General features: G+C 57.2%; 1 protein-coding gene across 2 annotated transcripts; it reads right to left on the bottom strand.

Annotated features, from left to right (window-relative positions):
- Positions 1 to 473: 473 nt before the first annotated feature.
- On the bottom strand, positions 474 to 21277 carry KCNC4 (potassium voltage-gated channel subfamily C member 4; the record flags this gene model as incomplete). 2 transcript variants are annotated; one of them, XM_079697334.1, is made up of 4 exons in its annotated part: positions 474 to 535; positions 6511 to 6714; positions 8745 to 9681; positions 20609 to 21277. In XM_079697334.1, 4 exons carry the CDS (start codon positions 21275 to 21277, stop codon positions 474 to 476), a joined length of 1872 nt encoding a protein of 623 aa, XP_079553460.1. The 2 variants fall into 2 exon arrangements, with proteins under 2 accessions (XP_079553460.1, XP_079553461.1); XM_079697335.1 differs by lacking the exon at positions 474 to 535 and adding an exon at positions 542 to 597.
- Between the last annotated feature and the right edge of the window lie 355 nt (positions 21278 to 21632).

The following is a 21632-nucleotide window of genomic DNA, read 5'->3' as shown; positions in this document are numbered from 1 at the left end:
CTCTGGCCCACAGGGGAAACACTTCCAAGAGGGAGAGTCTAGCCGGGGACCACCCAGCTGGACTGGCAGTTCCCAGGTACACTTTTCCTGGGATATTCCACACACATATTCAGCAGAAACAAGGAATCAGTGAAGGGGAAGGGAGTGAGGGTGGGGGCGGGGCGAGGGCCTGGGGAGACACAGCCTAACGAAGAAGACAGACCACCAAGAGCACATGCACTACACACAATAGTATAGTATGTATGAATATAGACACTATATGTGCATATATATCTCTTCAATGTACAACAGAACAAGAGCATCAGACCCAATGGCTCTGGGCCCCGAGGGTCACATGGGAGGTTTCCCATCAGTCCTGTGCAATCAAGGATATCTGAGTCTTTCCCAGCGAAAGATTCTTGCCTGGGTTCCAGAGTTGCCCTAAGCCTCTGGCTTTCTGTCTGTCTGCCTGTCTCTCTCACGTTGGTGCCGCTTTAAGAGAGGGTGAGGACTTCAGCCTGGGCATAGTTGGACGAGAGGGCATCTTGGCAGGTCTCTGTGTTTAAAGAGCACAGGTGTGAGACACTTGGACACACACTTTCGGCTCAACATTGCCTTCTTGGGGGGGTTGGGGGGGTAAGGAGTTCAGCAAAAGAAAGGGAGAAACAAAGAATGAGATGTTAGAAGGAAGGCAGCTGCTGACCTATAGGCGGTGGGCTGAGGAGTAGGCCAGGAGCGGAGCTGGAAGGCATGGGGCCCAGAGCTAAGAGTCCAGGAAGAGTGGGGATAGGGAGGAAAGGGGGTGAGCCCTTCATCACCCCTCTGCCAACCCAGCACTGGGCCACGGTGACCCATAGGTGATGTTACAGCTTATCTCCGTGCCTGTTAGGTAATGAGCTCCAGGAACCAGGAGACCTCAGGTCCTCAAAGCTGTAGTGCAGTGGGAAGAGGGACCACAGTTCTGCAGCCTGGCATGGAGGCAGTGGGAGAGGTTCCTGGCAGGGTGGTGGCTCACAGCCCACAGGCCATCACCTGGGCTGCTGCCTGCCCAGCCTGTGCTCCCCCCTGACACAGCTCCATCTGCCATCACCACCTGGGGCTAGTCCATTGTCCCAGGGGGCTGGTGAGGAAGGTTCCTGAGTGTGCTGCCGTGTCATGCCCAGTCCCCTTCCTCGATCTGGCAGGAACAGAGTCCCAGCAGCTGGAGGGTGGATGCTGAAGGGGAAGGTCAGGGAGGATGACTGTGCCCATCTCAGGAGAGACAGCAGGGAACCCAACCCCTCAGTGAGCCTTTCTTGGCATCTCCTCCTTAGCCTGGGACGGCAGTGGCCTGGGCCTTCCCTTCCCCTACCTTCTCAACTGGGGCACAGGTAGGGCAGGCAGGAGGCTGCTGTGGGGGCAGGCATTATGCCAGAGAAGGCGATGTTCTCTGGCCAGGGCAGAGGAGGCCCTCGTCTTCCAGAAAGCTCTGTGAAAGGGCAGCCGGAGCTGTTATGCAGCCTCCCCTCTGACTCCCATGCAGTCTGGGCTCTGGGCTGAACAGGTACCTTCCCCTCTGGCTCCAGCTCCCAGCCACCCCTCTCAGAAGCCCTGGGGGCTGAGAAGTGGTCTCTAGGGTTGTCAGCAGCCCTGGTACAAACTGGAGGGGTAACAACTCTTAACCGGGCTGCTTCCCTGCTCTGCGGGGAGTGGCTGGGCCCCAGCTGCAGGGGAAAGGCTGTTAGAAGCCAAAGTAATGGGTGGAAGTCCAAGTCCAGATCCAAGGTAAAGCAAACTGCACTCTCAGATTGTGGGTGGGAGGGAGAGCCCTCTCCTGAGGAGGGAGGCCCGAGGCCTGGGCAAGCCTGAGGCCCATGCAGGCAGCCGCCTCCCCAGGCAGGGCCTGGTGTACAGTGGGGCTCTGTAAACTCCAGGGCTCACTTTGCTCTTGCCAAGGGCCCTGAGAGGAGCTGGGGCAGGCAGCCTACTCAGCTCTCCCGTCAGCTTACGCTCAATCCTGTGTCAACCCTACAGAAGCCAGAGAGACAGGAGGGGTGTGTGGGAGCCCATCTCCCAAGGCACTAGGGGCTCCAGCCTGGCACTCCTGCATCATGTCGCCCAGAGACATCTGTGCCCACCACGGGGGTGCCGTGAGCATGCCCGTCCCTGTGGGAGGGAAGAGAGGGAAGGAGGCGGTGGGTGCCGTGGAAACTTGGGCTCCTGACAACTTGAGGGCTGCCACAGAAATAGCCGCCTCAGTTCCCTGAACCAGAAAGGCAAGTGAGAGGAGAAAATAGCTGTGGTGCCCATGCTACACCGGACACCCAGCTCATTGTGCCCGTGTCAGAGCCAGGACCCCTGCACCAGGGAGCCCAGCAGGAGCAGGACCGAACTCATCCTCCCGGAAGAGAAGCTGGGTTCTCAGACTGGGCTGGAGGGGTAGAAGGTGCCCTGCCCCCATCCTGCTCCCCAGGGCTTCCCTGTCCGTGTCCCCTTCTGAGGGTCAGTGGCATGGACGCCCCTGAATCTTCTCAGCTCTTCTTCTCGTCATTCTGAAAGCAAGCAGGAGGCAGGCCCCACGGACCACAGCAGGGCTGGGGGAGCCCAGGACCCACCTTGAACAGACTTTTCTGGAAGGGATACTCCTGTGTCTGCCCAAGGCTGAAGAAGGCACTGAAATGGGAATGTTCCTGGAACACGCTCTTCATCACCCCTCCAACCCCATGAAACGGTCGGACCTTTCTGCCCAGCTCACCTTTTGGGGTGGCCTCCAGAGTCCCCAGCCTCCTGCCAAATCCCAAAATGCTGTCTGGCGGTACCTATCTCTGCCCACTCTGGAAGGAGCAGACATGGACCTTCCTTAGTCATTCCCTCGACAAAGTTGCATAATCTGACTCTAAAAATTGCCAGGCACACGGCTCTGCTGTCAGGTCTAATTCCCGTCAGGTGAAACAGGCAATGTCTTGGCTGAGCTGTTCTGAGTTCCTGGGCTGAGGAGGTCCTGGAGAGCCTGGCTGGTGCGCTGGGGAGGGGCCCCCTGCGGCTTGGCCCACCCTGGGCGCAGCAGGCTGCCCGTCAGGGAGCTGGTGGGGGCAGGATGGCTTCAGTCCCTACACTTCCCCTCAGCTGCCCCTGCCCAGGGTGCACCCCTGCTCACTCAATGACTCACAGACCTGTTGTGCTCCCTGGCTCGTTAGGTAAATGAATACACTTAATTATAGAAATTAGATGAGTCTCCGGTTCTGGCAGCGATACAGAGCACAGAGGCTGGGTGGGAGCGGCAGGTGACTCAGAGGCAGGGCTGGGAGCTGGAGGGAGCAGCAGAGGAAGAAGAATTGTCGGGGAAGCAGAGGAAGCAGCGTGGCAAGCGATACTGCAGCTCGGGGTGCAGATGGGATGCTGGGCTCCGCTGCTGGGTGCCACCCCGAGAGGAGGACATCCCCGCACCTACGCAGCCAATCCTGGGGCTCTGACTCTAGGAACTCCCACCTGCACCCCACGGCAGGGCTGGAGAACATCAGGTGGCACCGCTCCCGCAAGGAGTCAAGCCCTCACACACCGGCAGAGATGCCCCAGGGGACAGCCTTAGTCCTGGCCGGTCTGGGTGTGGGATTGACAGACAGACAGAGATGTTCAGTTGCAGGCTGTTTGGTTACCGGTTGAAGGCCCCGAGGGATGGAAATGCATTTGCTGTGATCTAGGTGGGACCCTGATGGGGGAGGCAGGGCCCAGAGACACAGTCCTGGGGGTGACGGCACCCTCAGCTCAGTACGGGAGCGAGCGGAATAGAAGGCCTGCAAGTAATCTCTCCCTCACTCTCAGGTCCCAGAGCTGAACATTTTGGGGAGCTGGGTGCTGTGGAGGAGAGGCCTCGGGGCCTGAATTCTCCTGCATCCTGCCTGGCTTCCGCAGGCCCCAGGAGGAACGAGGGCTGGAGGCATGTGAGTGTGCCTGTTTGCGTGCGTGCGCCCAGGGGCGGGGTGAGCCGAGGGGGCAGCTACAGGGCTGAGTGTCCAGGGGGTGGGCTGGTGAGGGGGCGGAAGGGGTGGGCGAGCAGGAGCTTTCTTGGAGGGTAGGGTGAGCTGTACTGCGATGCCAGCTGAGATAGCCCCAGGCTGGTTCCAGCAGCTCCTGCTGTGTTGTTTAGACTCCGGGACTTTTCACAGCCTTGGTGACGAAAAGGCACGTGGGTCAGAGAGGCGCAGCTCCTTGCCTGAGATGCTCCATGGGATCCGCGTGCCGGGGACCCTGCAGGGCGGGCAGCCCCGGGACTGGGTGGAAGGATCTGGTCCACCTGGGAAAGGCTCCCTGACTTTCTCTGGTCTCTGGATGGACCCCTGGGCCCCACACTCAGCTGACCTTTGCCCTACCATTGTCCCTAGGTAGGTTCCCCTCCAGCTGCATGAAGCCCCTACAGCCCTCAGTACCCTCCTTGCTCAACCCTAAGACGCCCTAATTAGCACTCACCAGTTTCCTTCCAGGGAGCTCACCTTCAGTCACATGCACCTACAGGGTCACATGGAGTCTGTGCTGGTGGCCGGAGGAGGCCTGGGCCCACTGACTCCTGGGCCTGAATGTAGCCCAAGTGCAGAGAAGTGTGGCGTGGTCTGGCACAGGGAAAGTTGCTGAGCGCGCGCTGGGAGTTTGGCGATGCTAACTGCCACGCTTGCTTAGCAGGACCTGTTTCCCAGCAACCCACCTGTTCCCTCTCGAAGGTCACTCTAATTGGCTGAGCTACATGCTTGTTGCCAAGAAGCGGTGTGGAGGCATCTTGAAAATAGAGCAGCCGGGCCCCACAAGCAGCCAGAGAGATACGACATGGTAGGACGCAGGCTCCCCAGCCCCATGCACGCACACACACAGTCCCCTCCTCAGACGGGACCTGTTCCCCAGGCCCTCATGGTCCCTGCTCTGACTTGCAATCTCACAGCCTCCTGCGCACCACTACTTCCACTGAGCCCCTCACCATTCTGGATGAAAATAGGGGTGATCAGGACTCAGTTCTGTTTGCTCAAGTCCTACATGGGGGGTGGGGTCCCCTTCACCCCACCTTCTACACCATCCGCTTAGCATGCTCCAGCCAGAGCAAGACTCTGGGTCTGAACTAGGACGCAGTGGAAGCCACAGCATGTTTGGGGTGGGGGCGGGAGGGAGAGGCACATCCAGAGCCCAAGGAGTGGGCTACACAGAGGCCAGGGGTGACCAGAAGAACACAGAAGAGGGTGTGAGGAGTCTGAGCACTGTCCATCTGCAGCCCTTTAGCTGAGCCTCTGGGCCACCTCCAGATTCCAGGTTGCTGCTCCTGCTTCTGCCACCCAATAGGACACGTGCCCAGCAAAGCAGGATGCATACCTCTCAGGTCTCAGTTAGGGTCAGGGTGCCCTGGGGATCCCTTGGGGACAGTGGAGCTGAGCAAGCCAGGGAAAGGGCCTGGGAAGGTGTCCCTGGAGGCTGCCTGGGCTGGGAAGGCCAAGGGACATCCTGCGGGGACAGAGACATCACAGGCTATTCCTACAGCAGCCACTGCCCCTGCCTCACTCAACCTGCCTTTGGTCTGGGGTTTGGGGATGGTGGGAAGTGGAGGCGGGATGTTGGGCTGAAAGAAGGTTAGTTAGGAAGTGGCCTGCAAACCCAGGGAAGAGCTTTTTGCGGGGAGAGTTGGGGTTTATCCTGAAACTAGGCAGGCTGTTTAGAGGATTAGGTCACAGGGACAAGGCAGGAAAAACAAAAAAGTGATGAGGAGCTGGGCAGAAGGGACACTTGGCCTTGAGAGCCCTGGCTCTCAGCCACTACTGGCTCTCAACCATCCCTAATCATTTCGGTCCCACTTTTTCAGGCCAGGAATCCCTAGCTCCACTGACCAGCTTCTGCACGGGGTCTGCTAATGGAATTTCAGCCTTCCCTTGAACTCGCCAAATCCTTCAGAATGCACTTCAGAGGGGACCCACTCTCCCTGTCCACCCCTCCCCCTGGTCACCCTTCTGGCTCTACCCGGAGTGAACAGTCCCATCTCAGGGGCTTACAGATTTGGGCTGCAGAACCCCCAGTGCAGGGCAGAGGAGGTGGGGCCTGAGCCAGGCTCTCTGAACACCTCACACCAGCACCCCATTCTTACCCTGATTCCTGAATGTGTTGGCATCCCCCAGGACTACTTACTTGGGGAAGCCTGAGCTGTGTTTAAGGGAGGCCTAGGGGAAGGCTGCCAATGGCCATGAGGCGCCAGGCCTGAACACCACTGCAGCAACCAGAGGAAGAGAGGCAATAAAATGGAGGGGGCGGCAGGAGCCATGATCTGGGGTCCCCTCACCCTCTAGCACTTGTCTTCCCCGTGGGCACCCAGGGGGCTCTGTGTATCTTCTGGGGATGCTGCAGGCCTTTCTAATCCGGGAACTGGAATATCAGGGGACCCATCCTAAAAGCGAGGGCGCATCCGAGGCAGAAGAGATGGTGTCCATGGCCTCAGAGGAGGAGGGGACCTCAAGCTCCATGGGGGACACTGGGGAGACTCAGCTCCGTGGGGGCTACACCCCTGCCCAGCCTGGGGAGCCATACCTTTCCGGACACTACCATCGGCACAGGCAAAGTCCCCAGCGCTGAGCAGGAAGCAGGCAGCTGCCTTCTTGTTTCTGTCTCGGGTGCCGGAGCGTCGCAGGGCCCGGCGCTCCTCCGGGGTGCGGGCGGAGGCCAGGGGCTGGGTGAGGCCGGCTCCCTCCTCGTCTGACAGCACCGCGCTGGCATCGCCGTTCTGCTTGGAGTCTAAAGGGGCAGACAGAAAGAAGGCTGCATGAGGGCTGATCCCAGACCTAAATCATCACTTACCCAACCCGAGGGGAGAGTGTTGCCAGAGCCAGGGAGTGGGTCTGGTCCTGGGGGACAGGGGACAGGATGCGGGCTTCCTTCCCAGCCTTGGCCAGGGCCACAGATACCCTAAAAGCAGGGATTCCCCAAGTTGGCCCTTTGAGATCAGTCCAAGGCAGGCAGCAGAGTCAGCTTCTTCCTTGGGTCTGGCTCAGGCTGACACTCGGATGAGTTTGCATTCCCTAGGAGAATGCCTGGCTTATTGGGGTGAGGGGTAGCACTGTCAGGGCTAAACTGTTAGCGTGGCTTCTGCAGCTGTCTTCCTGGACCACCCGAAGGCACTTATTCTTGTTCACCAGGATCCAAGCCAGAGTCAGTGCCTGAAGGATTTAGAGCCCTCTGCTCTCGGGGCTCCCCTGTGTCTGGGGGATGGGGCTCCCCTGTGTCTGGGGAAGCCCCGAGGGGAAGAGGCTCCAATTCAGCTCCTACTGCTGTGGGCTCTTAGTCCCAACCCTGCTCTGCCAGGCACGCAGCAGCACAGATGAAGCTGAGCCCTGGGATCTGGAGAAGGGGGGCTCCTTGGTCTGAAGGCAGTGGCCAGGAATGCCCTTTCTGTGACCGAGCAGTTAGGATCAGGCTAAGGAATGGCTCATGGCGCCATAGGTATTGTGGAGCCAGCCTAGGGACTTGTACATTTTGATATTAAGTTACCCTCTGAGCCCTGAATGGACCTCAGGGTGGAGCTGAAATTCCCTGGGGTACTGGTTGGGAGATTTATGTTCAGGGATTGGGGAAGAGGGTACCATTTCGGTGGGGGAGAAGAGGGGGGCCTAATGGGTGCTGTTCCATCAAGGTCTTTGAAAGACCCGGGCCCTTGAATGACCCCAGGGAGTGAGTGACTCCAGCATGTAGGATGGGCACCCACCAACAGGCCACAGGTGAATGTCCCAAGTCAGGCACCTCCCCACAAGGACGAGTCCCACTTTGCCCCCAGAGCTGAGACAGGAGCTGCTACCTTAGTCTCCTGGTACCCGCCCCCAGCTCCCCAACGGCCTGGCATCCGACGGCCCCCTATGCCCCATACCTCCCTCAGGAGCCCATCCAGTGCCTAACAGTTGGGTTCCCACTCTCCAACCTAACTTCACGTTGCTGTGGGTGAAGCCAATTTCCTTTCACTCTTGACTCAGGTAGAAGGAAGCTTTCCTGGGGTGGCCTTTCTCATCCTTGAAGAGCACGATTCAGACCCTCAGGTCCTCCCGTTCCAGGATGCAGCTACCGGCTTCTTCCACCTTTCCTTTCCCCTCTCCCAACACTGTCTGGGCTGCTCCCTCTTGGTTCCCTTCTGTCCTATGTTAAACCCCGAGCCCAGGTCTCAGTCTAGCTTGTGCCAAGCAGAAGGCAGACTCCCACTGCCATTACGTTATCACATTTATCAGGCCAAGAGACACTAGACTGGAACGTTTGGAAAGAAATGATTCATGTGTTGATTCTCCTCAGAAGAACAGCTGCCCTACTCACCAGCTAATAATGACAGCGCCTGATATTTGTAAAGTGGTTTTAACTTCTTAAAGGACTTTCATATCCATCATTCGTTTGGGTCTCGTCAAAGTCGGGGTAAGGCACTGACAGCATTCCTGTTTTACAGGTGAGGAGTCTATGCCCAGAGAGGGTGAGTAACTGGCCTATGGGCACACAGCACAATGGCCAAGATGGGATTAGAAACCCAGGCTTCTAATTTACAGCCCCATGCACTGCCCATAGCAGCCTAAATTTAGGGGGATACTCATTCCACAGAGCCTGATGTTCAGGAAGCTATCAGAGAATAGATATTCAGCCTCAATACTGTGCCCTCATAAAGGCACGCCTTATATTTAGGGAAGCCCAGGGCAATAAAAGCACAATCCCAAGTTCCAAGGGCTGAGTTTCACCTGGGAACTCCCCTGGCCACTGGGGGAGAGGTGGCTTTCCTTCCCAAGCCCCAATCTCACCTGCCCGTTTCCTCTCAACCACACCCTCTTCTGGGGCAGGGGGGCTGGCATCACTGTAGGTACTGTCCCTGGGCGAGGTCTCCTGCGACTTGCAGTAAATGGGTGACTCCAGCTGGGGCGGCCGAGGTACGTGCTTCTTCCGTTTCTTGGGCAGCTTCTGCTTAGCCATGGCCAGAGAGTAGTACATGCCGAAGTTGTTGACAATGACAGGCACGGGCATGGCAATGGTGAGCACGCCGGCCAGTGCACACAGCGCCCCCACCAGCATGCCTGACCACGTCTTAGGGTACATGTCCCCATAGCCCAGCGTCGTCATGGTGACCACGGCCCACCAGAAGCCGATGGGGATGTTCTTGAAGTCGGTGTGATCATTGCCCCGCGGGTCGGAAGGCCTGGCGCCGATGCGCTCCGCGTAGTAGATCATGGTGGCGAAGATAAGCACGCCCAGGGCCAGGAAGATGATGAGCAGCAGGAACTCGTTGGTGCTGGCGCGCAGGGTGTGGCCCAGCACGCGCAGCCCCACGAAGTGGCGCGTAAGCTTGAAGATGCGCAGGATGCGCACGAAGCGCACGACGCGCAGGAAGCCCAGAACGTCGCGAGCCGCCTTGGACGACAGGCCGCTCAGCCCCACCTCCAGGTAGAAGGGCAGGATGGCCACGAAGTCGATGATGTTGAGCAGGTTCTTAACGAAGTCCAGTGTGTCGGGGCAGCACACGATGCGCACCAGGAACTCCAGCGTGAACCACAGCACGCACACTCCCTCGATGTAGGTCAGGATGGGCTCCGTTTCCACCTCCCGCCGGAAGCGCACGCTGGTAGTATTCCCCACTCTGTGGATCTCCGTCACGTTGCGGTCGATGTTGAAGGCCTCGTGGGTCTCCAGGCAGAAGGTGGTGATGGACACCAGGATGAAGAAGAGAGAGGCAAAGGCCACCACCTATGGGCGGGGAGGAGAGTGAAGGCAGCTGTCAGGGACAGATGCACCCAGCAGGGACAGGGCCCTCGGCCTGTAGAGGGAGGGGCCGTGGGTCACCAGGCAGTCTGTTAGGTGGTGAGAGGTGGGATTAAGGTACACGATCAGGGGCTGGAATTCCCTCCCCAAAGGGTCTTTATCCCTCTGCTTGCGTGCTTTAAGGCAATACGTCCCAATCCTTGTCATGGTGCACAGAAGTTAGAGGCTGCCTTTGGCTGGAAGGAACTGAACAGAGGACTGTAGCTGCCTGGCCCTGCCTACTGCCTAGCTCTGCCCACCTCTAACCTGATCGTGCTTTGAGGCTTCTCAAACTGGAATGGCTGTATAAATCCTCCGGGAACCTTGTTAAAATGTCATTCTGATTCAGGAGGTCTGGGGCAGGGCCTGTGATTCTGCATTTCTAACAAGCTTTCAGGTGAGGCTGCTTGTCCACAGACCACACCTCAAGTAACTAGGCTTTAAGGCAGTATTCCGCAAAGTGAGGACCTGGACCAGCAGCATAAGCATCACCTGGGAACTAGTTAGAAATGCAAAGTCTCGGGCCCCCCCAAACCTACTGAATGACAAATGCTGAGCAGAGGGTCCAGTAATGTTTCAACAATCCTTCCAAGTAATTCTGATACACACTAAATTGCAAGGGCCACTACATTAAGGGATATGCCTAGAGGCAGGGGGCTGGCATTCTACCTATTAAGCTCTGGCCGTGACCCACCTCCTCAAGCCCCAGGTCCCAGCCCCTCCTGCCTGCCTCTCACCCTAGGATGTCTGAGCCAACTGCCCAGACAGTGAGAAGCGTCTGAAGAAAGACAACCTGCTCCAGGGCAGGAGACAGGGTAGTCTGCCCAGAATAGCCACCCTCCCCTTCCCGAGAACTGACATTTCCTGGGACACTGAGCGCCAACAAAAAATAAACTGCACCCATTGGGATCAGAGTGTGGCAACAGCTGATCTGGACAGCTGCTGGGATCTCGGCTAGAATGATAAGAGCAGCACTCAGCAGAGGAACGGCTGGGTTTAAGTGTCCAATCATTATGAATGGAGATGAAATGCATGTGTAATGACACCAATTATGGAGCCTTCATCTGTTATTCATGTGATGCCATTCACCACTGTCAGGGTGCTCCTTGCTGGAGTCCACGCCCCCTGTTGTTGTCTGTCCTGCTTGGTGGGTGGGGATGGGCTTCCTCCCTGAGCAGCGGCTGAGCTGATAGATGAGGGAGGACTGTGGCCCCACGACCCCTTGGCAACCCCCACTGCCTGCCCCACTCTGATTTCCACCTGGCCATGGCATTGCCCTGTCTAATGACGCCTCTCAGAGATGCTTTCCTCCCTGGGAGTCTGCACCAAGACGGGTGAGGTGGGTGGGCACAACTTCTTCTTAGTACTGCAAAACACCAATGGAGAATACGGGGGGATCTGGGAAAATAAAGCAAGAAGCAGCACCTCCAAGAGCTTCTGGAACAGGAGCGAGTCTGAGGAGGGAACTTTGGGAATGAACATTCATTAGCTGTCTATTCTGTGCCTGCCATACTTGGGCACTCTATACGTGTTATCACCTTCAGTCCTCCCTGTGAGGTAGGCCCCATCATCCCATTTTCCAAAGGAGGAACTGAAGATCAGAGAGGTTATATACTTGCCTAAGGTCACACAGCCTGGAAGGGATGGAAACCAGACTTGAACTCAGCACTGTTTAACTCAGGGGCCGTACCTTCTCTTCACACCTCCCAGGCAGGGTCAATTCATAGACCCAGGAAAGTCTTCTCTGAATTGTCAATACTGCTGCCAGCCAGCTCCCTGATGACTGCTATTTCACTCTTAGGAATGTGTACCTTTGGCTTGGGACAGACACCCGCCACACAGTAAGACTTATACTTGAACATGGACAGGTTGATCAGATATGGCAAGTTAGGAGAAGCAGGGTAGCAGACCACAGACACACTTTTCCACTTGACAACTCTGCCTGGAGCTTCTCTTGCCTGCTTCTCCCCCCTGCCCCATGAAGGTGAATTTCAAGTTCCCTTGCTGGTTTCAGTTTTCTTCCCCTGAGAAATGGGCTGTCAAGACAATACGGGCTGACATGGGCATTAGGCAAATAGCTCCAGCCTATGGGCTCTCGAGGGCCATCCAGAGATGAGCTGGTGGAGGCACCTGTCCAGTGGCCATGGTGATGCTGGGAACCCCGAGTCCTGGCACCGCCCTCTCAAGCAGAGGGGATTGGGGTAAGGGGTGGGGTCAGCACATCCCAGATCGGCCAGGAAGCCTGGGAAGCAGAAGCTTGTGCTCTTCTGAGGAAAAGTTAGCCAGGAGGGTTGGCCCACCTGGGAGCTCAGCGTGAAGTTAATTGGTGATTTGGAAAAACAAGTTCAGGAAGAGCTGCCAAGGGGCTGAGTAGAGGGCACAGGGAGGGAAGGGGAGGGCAGGGCGGGTGCTGTGGCCAGGGCCACTCTCTCACCAGCAGGGCCAAGGTGCCTTCCTCAACTCCGCCCCAAGGGCTCCTTCTGCAGCAGGCCCAGTGGGTGCAAACCACTCCTCCCTCCTGCATTAGGGAACAACCCCCTGAATTCCTGCAGTGTTCACTCATTTTTTTTTTTAAACACAGAACCATCCCATCTACTTACTTCTACCCCTCACGGCCACCCTCTCAGAGGATGCGGACAGGGAAAGGGGAGCCACGTGTCCATTTCTCAGGGGCAACAGAGGCACGAGACAGGGCAAATGACTTGTTGAGGAGTAAACTGAGGCCAGGTCTCTTAACTCACAGCTCAGAGCTCTTTCCTCTTGGCCTCTCTGACCAAACAGATGGGGACAATCCACTCCTCCCTGATGAAACCTACATGGGGCCTCAGTCTCCCATGTGGCCCCTCCAGGCTGGTCCCAGGAAGCCCTCACTCCCTGAGCAGACAGGTAGGCCTAAGGCCAAGCGGTGATAGATGCAGTGGCCTGTGCTCTGGCAGGCTGCCCCAGGTGGGTACCCGAAGTTACAGGTACCCCTTCAGGGCCCTAAATTATTCCCCAAGCCAAGTTATTTTGTAAGTGGTGGCCCTGTTTGCAGTCGGTGCCTTTCACCAGGGCTTTTCCCTTTCGTGGCAGGGATACTGCTTTCATTCTGCTTTCAACCCTTGACTGGGACCTGAAAGGGACCAGCGAGGAGGCAGCGGCTGCAGCAGCATCACCCAGCTTAGAGGTCAAGGCCTCACACCTGAGCCTCCTATCCAGTGCCCGCCGCCCTCAACCCTGGCCCATCCTGCGAGGCTGGCAGGGCCCCTCAGTGTGCTCCCCGTCGGCCCCTGCCACGCATGGGGCTGTGCAGCCTCGGGGAGCTGAGACTGAGGGCAAAGGAGAGCTAAGGAGCCCTGGGATCAGCTGCCTGGGTACCTCATCCCGGCACTGCTACTCAGTCAGGGAAACGGTGCACTCTGTGCCTGTTTCCTCGCTACAAAATGGGACACTACTAGTGCCCCCAGTAGTGTTACTGTAGGATTAAATGAGCTTCTACACAGCAAGTGCCTGGCATACAGTAAGTGCTCAATAAATGGTGACAGAGCTGAGGAGGTGAGGGGGCCTCCGTGAACACCCGCGTGCAGCTTCTGAGGTCGAGTTGGATCTGGAGCCCAAAATATCACAAAGCCTTTGCTTCACAGAAGAGAAAGGGACTCGGAAGGTCATTGAATTCAGTTCCCTTTCTGCTGTTTTACAGGTGATGAAACTGAGGCCTGGGGAGAAGTGACCTGCCTGGTTCCCATGGCCGAAGCTGTCCGTTCTTTCCACTGTGTGGGGACAGAAGGCATGGATTCTGCTGGAAGTCAACACTGCCCAAGCAGGGACTTCCCTGGCGGTCCAGCGGTTAAGACTCTCCGCTTCCACTGTAGTGGGCGTGGGTTCGATCCCTGGAGGGGGAACTGGCATCCCGCATGCCGCACGGTGCAGCCAAAGAAAACAAAAACCAAAATTGCCCAAGCAGAAAACCGCTTGTGTGAACTAGTTCAGCCAGCAGCAGCCCCTCCCCTGCCAGCTGGGAGGATACAGGAGGGTCTCGCCACCCTGGACAGGAGGGTCCTAGCCTCTGTGAAGGACAGTGCTGCTCCTTCGAGCTTCCTGCTCCCTTGGGCCCCTCACACTGGCTGGCTGTATCCTGTTGGGGACCCATCTGTCTCCAGAGACCCAGGTGTTTCAGCTGGTGGGCCAGCCCCGTGACCAGCCTCCTTCACTGAGCTCATCCCACGACTGTCCTTGGCGGAAATGTAAAGTCACATACTTCTGGACGCAAGTCTGGCTCCGCAACTTACTGCCCAGACCTTGGGCAAGTTACTTACCCTCTCTGAGCCTTAGGATCTTTGTTCATAAAATGGGAAATTGAGTACCTACTATGGCCAGACACTACTGGGTGCTGTGGAACAGCAGGAAACAAAACACCCCTGCCCCTTAGACCTTCTATTCCAGTGGAAGGAGACTGTCAACAAATAAGTATAGTATGTCAGATGGTATAAGAGGGAGAAAAATAAAGAGAAAGGAGATTAAGAAGTGTGAGGGTGGGGGAGCTATTTCAAATAGGGTGGTCAGGCAAGGCCTCAGTGCCAAGGTGACATCGAAGCAGAGACCTGAAGGAGTGAGGGAATGAGTTATGTGAAGATCCAGCAGAACTCCAGAGGCAGCGGGAACAGGCAGTGCAAAGGCCCTGAGGCTACCAGCATACTTCATGTATTGAAGGGATAAGAGTACCTGTCTTACAGGGTTATTTTGAGGATTAAAAGAAATGATATTTGTAAAACTTAGCACCGAGCCTAGAGTGGCTCAGAAATCTGGCAGAGGCTGGGTTGGGGGGGGGTGGGGAGGAGGTGACAGACACCAGTCATTGGGAACTGAATACAATCAGCAGGAGCAGGGGAGGGGAGCCCAAGGAGGAAGGGCCAAGGAGACAGATGGACAGATAAACATAAGAAGACTCATGCCCAAAAACCTATATTAAGGATGAAGTGTAGGAGAAGAGAAATTTGAGAACACAGCCAAAGACACTTGCAGAGGAAGATCTCAGGGGATGGGATGAGGAGCTGAGCCTTCTGGGGAAGTGAGATCCTAGTGCCCAGGTGGTGCTGGAAAGGGAGTGGGCAGCCCTGCGGGCTGAGAAGCAGGGAAGAAGAGGAAGTCTGCCAGGCAAGGCATCTCTGAGCCGTCCCTGGGCTCCTAGGTGAGGACCTGTACTATGATGCCCAGGTCCCAGCCGAGGGACCCCAGCTCCTCTCCCTTCATGAGCTGCCCCAAAGCAGAACCTGGCTGGCCCTGGGCCTTCCCATCCTGAGCCAGGACCCTCTGGTTCCGGTGTCAGAGCCAGCCTCTACCATGCCCAGCCCCTGCCAAGCTAGCACCTGGGGTCTCTCAGGGCCACTTGGCTGCCTAGAGCCGATGAGTCCCAGAAGGAATTCAGTCCAGTCCATATCACTGGCCAAGAACTTATCCAGACAAATGCAATTCCAGGTTCTTGCCTATCCCTCAAAACACCCCTGCCCCTTAGACTTTCTGTCCCATGCTGTCCTATCTCTGCTCTGGCTGGTCCCCTGGCCAGGAAATTCCCTTCACTAACTCTGCATGGCTAAGCACTACCCACACTGAATATTTATTTATATATTATAACTGGCTTCCTTCTAAAAATTATTTAAGGAAGCTAAGTCACTATCATGCAGGGCCTACCCAGTTTAACTTCTATTTCCTTGTTGAAGCTTCCCTGCATACCAACCCCCCTCCAAACAAATAAACCCTCATCTCACACAGAGGTGGGATTTATCACTTCGCCCTCTCACCTTCTATTGAACTTCATTTTTTAAGACTACTGTGGCCCCTCTCCTGATCTACCTGGTATTATTATTACCATTTCTTGTCACTCAATTTTCCCCAACTGCCACCTACACCACCTGATCTGGTTCTCTTTAGGAACAGGGACCACCTCTAACTCGTCTTTATATTTATAGAGGCCAGCCCAGCACCTGGCAGGTAGTAAGTGCTCAATAAATGTTTTCTGAATGACTGAAGCCAAGGTGACTGCCTGTTCCCTCTCCTGGTCCTAGGGAGCCTGTCACGAGGAGAGATCATCAGCCTCACTAACTGGGACTAGAGGTGACAAAGGGATGCCTAGGAATCCCTTCAGGCACCTGGGCTCTCAAGACTCTGCGGCTCTCAGGGGTGAGTCAAGCCATTTGCCTGATGTGGACCCCTGCCAGGGGCCAGTAACCTTCACCCAGCCCAGAGAAATCCCCAGCAGGGAGCTGGGCCAGGTCGTGGCAGGCTGGCTGCCAAGGAACAAAGTTGGCTTGAGTACCCTTGAGCCCAGCATCCCAGGCTGACACTGACCACAGGTGGAGGTGAAGGGCCTGGGGGCTCCCGGTTCCCAAGGCCCAGCTGCCTAACTCTGTTCCTGCCTGCTCTTCCCCCAACTCTCCAAAATAGCCCAAGTTTATTTTATCCCTTCCCCCACTTTACACCCCACCCCAAATGGTGACAAACAGAAACACCTCATCATCCAGAGACAAGATGTTCAGAGACAAATGTTGGTCTGTTCAGAACAAGAGAGGAAAACAGAAAACCAACCCAGGAGACTGGGAGGCTGCCTCAGGGCAGAGGTGGGGGGAGGCCTGCAGCCCTTGGCCTAACATTGCTCCCGCTCCCGGGAAGGCAGTTCCTTAGGAGGGCAGTGCCAGCATGCCCCAGGGCGGAAGCCCAGAGGGGCTGCCCTGGGGCATGCTGGCACTGCCCTCCTAAGGGTGCTGCAGAAGCTGGGGCACCCAGTCTCCTGGGCTCAGGTTCCTGGCCCTTCCTCACCCAGAGGGCATGGCACTGCGAGTCCTGGCCCTCACTCGGAAGGCTGTCATGCCCACCGACTGGCTGGTCCCAGGCAACACCCAGGCCGGAGAAGCTGGGGCCTTCAGATGGGGTGAACAGGAAGCAAGCTCTGCATTTCCTTCCTAGAAGGCCGCGGTTTCATTCCTCTGCCTGGGCCACGGAACACCTAGTCTCTTCTCTTAACCAAGCCCCCTTTCTTTTTGTCCTATAAAAAGCCCCACAGTGAGGGAAAGAAAGAGAAAGCAAGCTCAGGTGTGAGCATTCTAGGGAGCAAGGAGACGGGGGCTTTAGTTTGGAGGGAGGAGTGAAGGAAGGGATGCAAGGAGAGCAGAAGGGCCCTCCCTCCTGAAGTCAGAGGCCCTCTCCAAGCAGAAGCCCCAGGAGGCGGCCAAAGCAGGGGACAAGCACAGACGTGGATGCACAAGATCCTAGTTCTACCACCAGCTATGCGACCTTGAACAAGCCCCTCTGGGTCTCCGTTTCCTTCTCTGTAAGCTGAGGTTAATAATCCCTGCCTCACATGGGTCAGATATTAGAAAAAAGTGCAGGTGTGTTAGCACCTGACAACTGGCACAGCGGATGCCCAAGCAGTGTGAAACCCCAGCTGCAGCTGCCTCTTGGGGCAGTGGGATCCTGCAGGGTCACCTCCTCTACTCAGAGGGGAAACACCATGAGAAAACTCAATCTAGGTACTGATTTAGCCAAAGGAGAACTATCATCCTTAATAGGGCCGATAACTGGACTAAAGCCAGCTCAGCCCCTGGGACCTCTGGAGACTGGGGATGAGGGAGGTGAGTGTCCCAGGGTCCCATTCATCAGGCCTCTGGTCTGCCCTCAGAAAAGGAGGAAGGCCTGATCCTAGAGCTCCGGTTGCTGCCCAAACCCTGACTGGTCCGCCTCAGTCTGGGAAGCCACCCTCGCCATTGCTGAGCCCTCCCTCTGCCTGGGACCACGGGCAATGGGCAGAGGGGGACAGGACCAGCCTGCCTCTTGTGCTTGCTCCCAGGTCAGGCCATGGGAACAGAACCACAGCAGCAGCAGCCGTCCATGGACCCTGCCGCTGTGAAGGGAGCAGGGTGAGCACCCAGGCTGGAGCCTGCCTGAACAGGAATGGCTCTGCGGGCCAGGCCGGTAGCTAGGCAACAGGCTCCCATAATCAGCTCAATTCACTTTCCGTTTGTATCTGTTTTGTTCCTGTCATAACGCACTACTCAAATGACCAGCTGCTGTATGCGAAGAGATGCCCGGGGCAGCGCTCCGCTCCTCTGCCCTTACTGGCCCTCGGTGAGCGCCCCCAAGCCCACCGCAGTGCTGCAGGCCCCTCCCCCTCTTCCTCCAGGGAGGCCGAGGGAGGAGGCTGAGGGAGGGAAGGTATGTGCACAGACCCAGGGGACAGCACAGGGGCAGCGGGTATTACTGGCCTGGGGTAAACAGAGCAGGGAGGGCATAGCCTCAGAACCCCAGCACCTCAGACCCTCAGGCCTGGAGGCGTAACCGAGTAAGTGTCCCTTCTGATGTCCCCAACTGCCCCTGGTTTTCTGATGTCATCCACAGGAGGTACAAAACCTCAGGCCACCTCCCAGACCAGAGTAACAAACCACCTCAAAAACAGCCGCCTTCAGTGGCAAGAACATGTTATCATCCGAGGAGCAAGGGCTGGGTAGTGAGGGAGCCCTGGCTTTGAGTCCCAGCCCAGCACTCTCTAGCTGTGTGACCTCAGGCAAGTTGTTTACCCTCTCACAGCCTCAGTCTATTAAATGGGGATAATACCTCCGCTGTAAGTTTACTGGGAGGATTAGAGATTAACGCAAAGTACCTGCATAGTGTGCTCAATAAATGGCAGTTGTTTATCAATTAATTTTTTAAACTTGTATTCTCCCTTGTATGTCCCAGGAACAGCTGAAGGCTTGCCTTTGCCTGTGCCTCTCAGCAGGAGGCAAGCCCCTTCTGAAGTGAGTGCCACCAAAGCTGCATATGGCTGTGCACATCAGTATTAACAACCAGAAGGCAGGATACTTGGGGTGATTTGCCGGCTCTATTATTTATTAGTTAAGGATCTGTGATGACACTTAACACCCCTGAATCCTGGTTTCTTCCTCAAGTGGGAAGAATTTACCCAACCCAGCCCCAAACTTCTGACCTCAACTGGATTGCCCTGGCTGCTGTGATTCTACATCAAAAGGGCCAAGTATCGTGGGCTCCTGGAGGATTTCCAGGGGCTAACCAGGCTCTGAGCTTACTCAGAGAGCCCCGGCTGGACCACTCTGCAGTGAGTTGAGGAGAAAATAAACTCACTGATGGTACAGCCCCTTGGAATCAAAGGGGGAGGAACCTGAGCAGATGAAAAGTCCTCAGAGGCCCCAGAATGCTCGGAAATAGGGCCCCTAACCACCTCATCTCATTCCTGCCTCCCTGGCTTGGCCCCTTTGCCCCACTCCATCAAGCTAAATCTGCCTTCTCCTCCCCCACCCCCAACTTCGAAAGAGCCTGAAGGATCTGCACTTGTCTCTGCCCTCGTGCACACAGCCAAGAGCGAACACTAGCAGGGTTAGAGGACTGCATGAGAAGCCCATGGGACTCACAGCCAGCCAGGGCCAACAGAAACAGCACTCTAGCTTTGCTCTCAGTAACGGAAAAAGGTCCCTACCTTCCAGTGGCTGCCCTGGGATGGTACGCCTCAGCCACTGAACCCTCTGCTCTTCCCTCCTCTTCCACGCAGGAGATGCATGTGCCCTGGTAGAGCATTTATGCCAGCCTAGCCCCTCCCTGCAGCCCTGTTTCCCAATCTCCCGCCCTCCCCTGGGGCGGGGGGGTAAAGGGAGTGTAACTTTTTCTTCCATGACTGGGTTGAGGCCCAGCACAGGGAGTGCGGCAGGGCTCTGAGACTCACTAACATGACGACTTGGGATGCCAGAGGAAACTACCAGCTTCCACAGCAGGGGGCAGTCCCCAGACCCAACACATCACGCTGCTCTTTCCTGTCTCCCAGACTGACCCCAGCCAGGCTTCAGGCTGCCATCCATGAGATCAGACACCAACCCCCAGGGGTCTCTTTTTTTTTTAAAGAATCTAAAGCCATCCTTCATGGGTGTTTTTTTTCATTTTAGATGCCCAAGCCTACCTTCCCCACTACCCCCTTCCACCTAAACGGGTTAGGGGAAACTGGATTGACTTGGGGAGGGGATGGTGGGAAAGGACTGGATCTTGCCTAAATCAACCTACACTTCTCCCCCCTGCCCCCATCCCCATCACCTATTTCAAGCAGTAACCTGAACCAGGGCTTTCTGGGAAGCCAATTTGTGCTGCAGTAGGAAGAAAGAAGCGGCAACAAATCTGGGATCATCACCAGGCAGCCTGTGGCTGGCCACTGGCTGCGGGAGCCCGAAGGGCCCGCAACATTAGGCTCTTCCTGTCTGACTCTCCCCTCATCCCAGCAGAGGCCAGGACAACCCAGGTGTCCAGGAAGCCTCAGGGGCGTGGTGTGGGGCAGGCATCTTGCCTTATCTTTCTGGGAAAAAGAAGGGCTCTCCCAAACCTGGATGAGAGGTCTGGGTTCTGGTCCCAGTTCTGCCTGTTATGGCTGAAGAGGCTGAAACCCACATCCCCTTCTCTAGAACTCATAGTTCCTAGCACACTGAGCTGCTGGGAGGATTTCAATGAGATGGGACACAAGGAACTGCCAGAGTAGCCACTTACACTCTAGTTTTTTCCCCCAAATCCTGCCTGACCCCAGCACAAGGCCCCATTCCAGTTCTCCAGGACTCTGTCCTTCAGAGGAATTGGGGGTAGATATAGAGAGGCCACCTGTGCAGGAAGAACGGGGTGGAAGAGCTCAGCTAAGAGCACCCCACTCGCTGGGAGGGGGATGCCTTAAAGCAGGAGCTGGGATTACGTCCAAGTAGTAAGTCAGGAGTGCAAAAGTGTGCAATCTCCTAATGAAGCGTTGGGGGTGAGGATGATTCCCCGGGGGGCCCATGGAAAGCAGGGGAATTTGGGAGGGAGGCGGTGGTAAAGTCGGTCAGTCTCGGTCCGAGAGAAGACCCAGGCTCTTGCCACTCACCCTGGCCGCCCGGGAGGAGTAGGGATCCTCGAAGAGCGCCCACATGCGGGGCTGCCAGCCGCGGCAGCCCCCGGACCCGGCGCCGGGGCCCGCGCCTCCCTCGTGGGGCCCCAGGCGCTGCAGGGCCAGCTCCCGCTCATCGTCGCCGGCCTCGTCGCCGGGCCCCGCGCCCCCGCCGCCTCCGTCTGGGCTCTCGAAGATGTCGAGCGCCTCCTCGGCGTCGCGGTGCTGCCGGTAGGTCATCCAGCAGCAGGGCTCCACGTCGGTCTCGTCGATGCCCCAGAAGGTGAGCTCCTCCTCAAACAGAGGCCCGCACACGTCGGCGGGGCAGTGCAGCTTGCCCGTGCGGTAGTAGTTGAGCACGTAAGCAAAGACGCCCGGGTGCCGGTCGAAGAAGAACTCGCAGCCACCGCCGCCGCTGCTGCCTGCACCACCGCCATCGGACGCGGGCCGGCCCCCGCCGTCGGGATCGGCCAGCCAGGCGAGGCGGGTGCCCGGTAGGGTGCGCAGGGTGCTGCGGTAGGTCTCATGTCGCGTGCCGCCCACGTTGATGATGATCTTCTCCGACGCCTCGCCCTTGGCCATCTCCTCCTTCAGACATGTTTTGGACGGAGGCTTGTTCCCCGACTTGCGCCCGCGGTAGGAGGAGACACACACCGAGCTGATCATAAGAAGCGCTGCGGGGCTTCGGCTTGGGGCGGCCGCTGCCCTCCAAACACCCTTCCAGAGGAGGCAGCGTCAGACGGGGGAGGGGGAGGAGACCAGGAGGAGGCAGGAGGCCGCGGCGGCCCCCTCTGCGGCGTGGCCCTGCCCCTGCCTCCCCCCCGGGGCGCGGAGCGGGAGGAGTTGGATTTCTCGGGGGGCACAGGTGGTTGGGGTTTGGGCTGGCAGCGCCGGGGAGGGAGGCAGGAGGGTAAAAGGAGAGCCGAGGACCCAAGCGAGGCGCCCGGGAGGCAGGGGTAGCACACACACACTTCCCCCGCTAGCACTGGACACCCAGACGCTCGGGGCCCGGGACACGCCC

The sequence above is a fragment of the Hyperoodon ampullatus genome (assembly GCF_949752795.1).
Source record: "Hyperoodon ampullatus genome assembly, chromosome: 2".
Classification (NCBI taxonomy): domain Eukaryota; kingdom Metazoa; phylum Chordata; class Mammalia; order Artiodactyla; family Ziphiidae; genus Hyperoodon; species Hyperoodon ampullatus.
The sequence above is the reverse complement of the archived record's forward strand: the minus strand, read 5'-3'. Positions and strand labels throughout refer to the sequence as shown.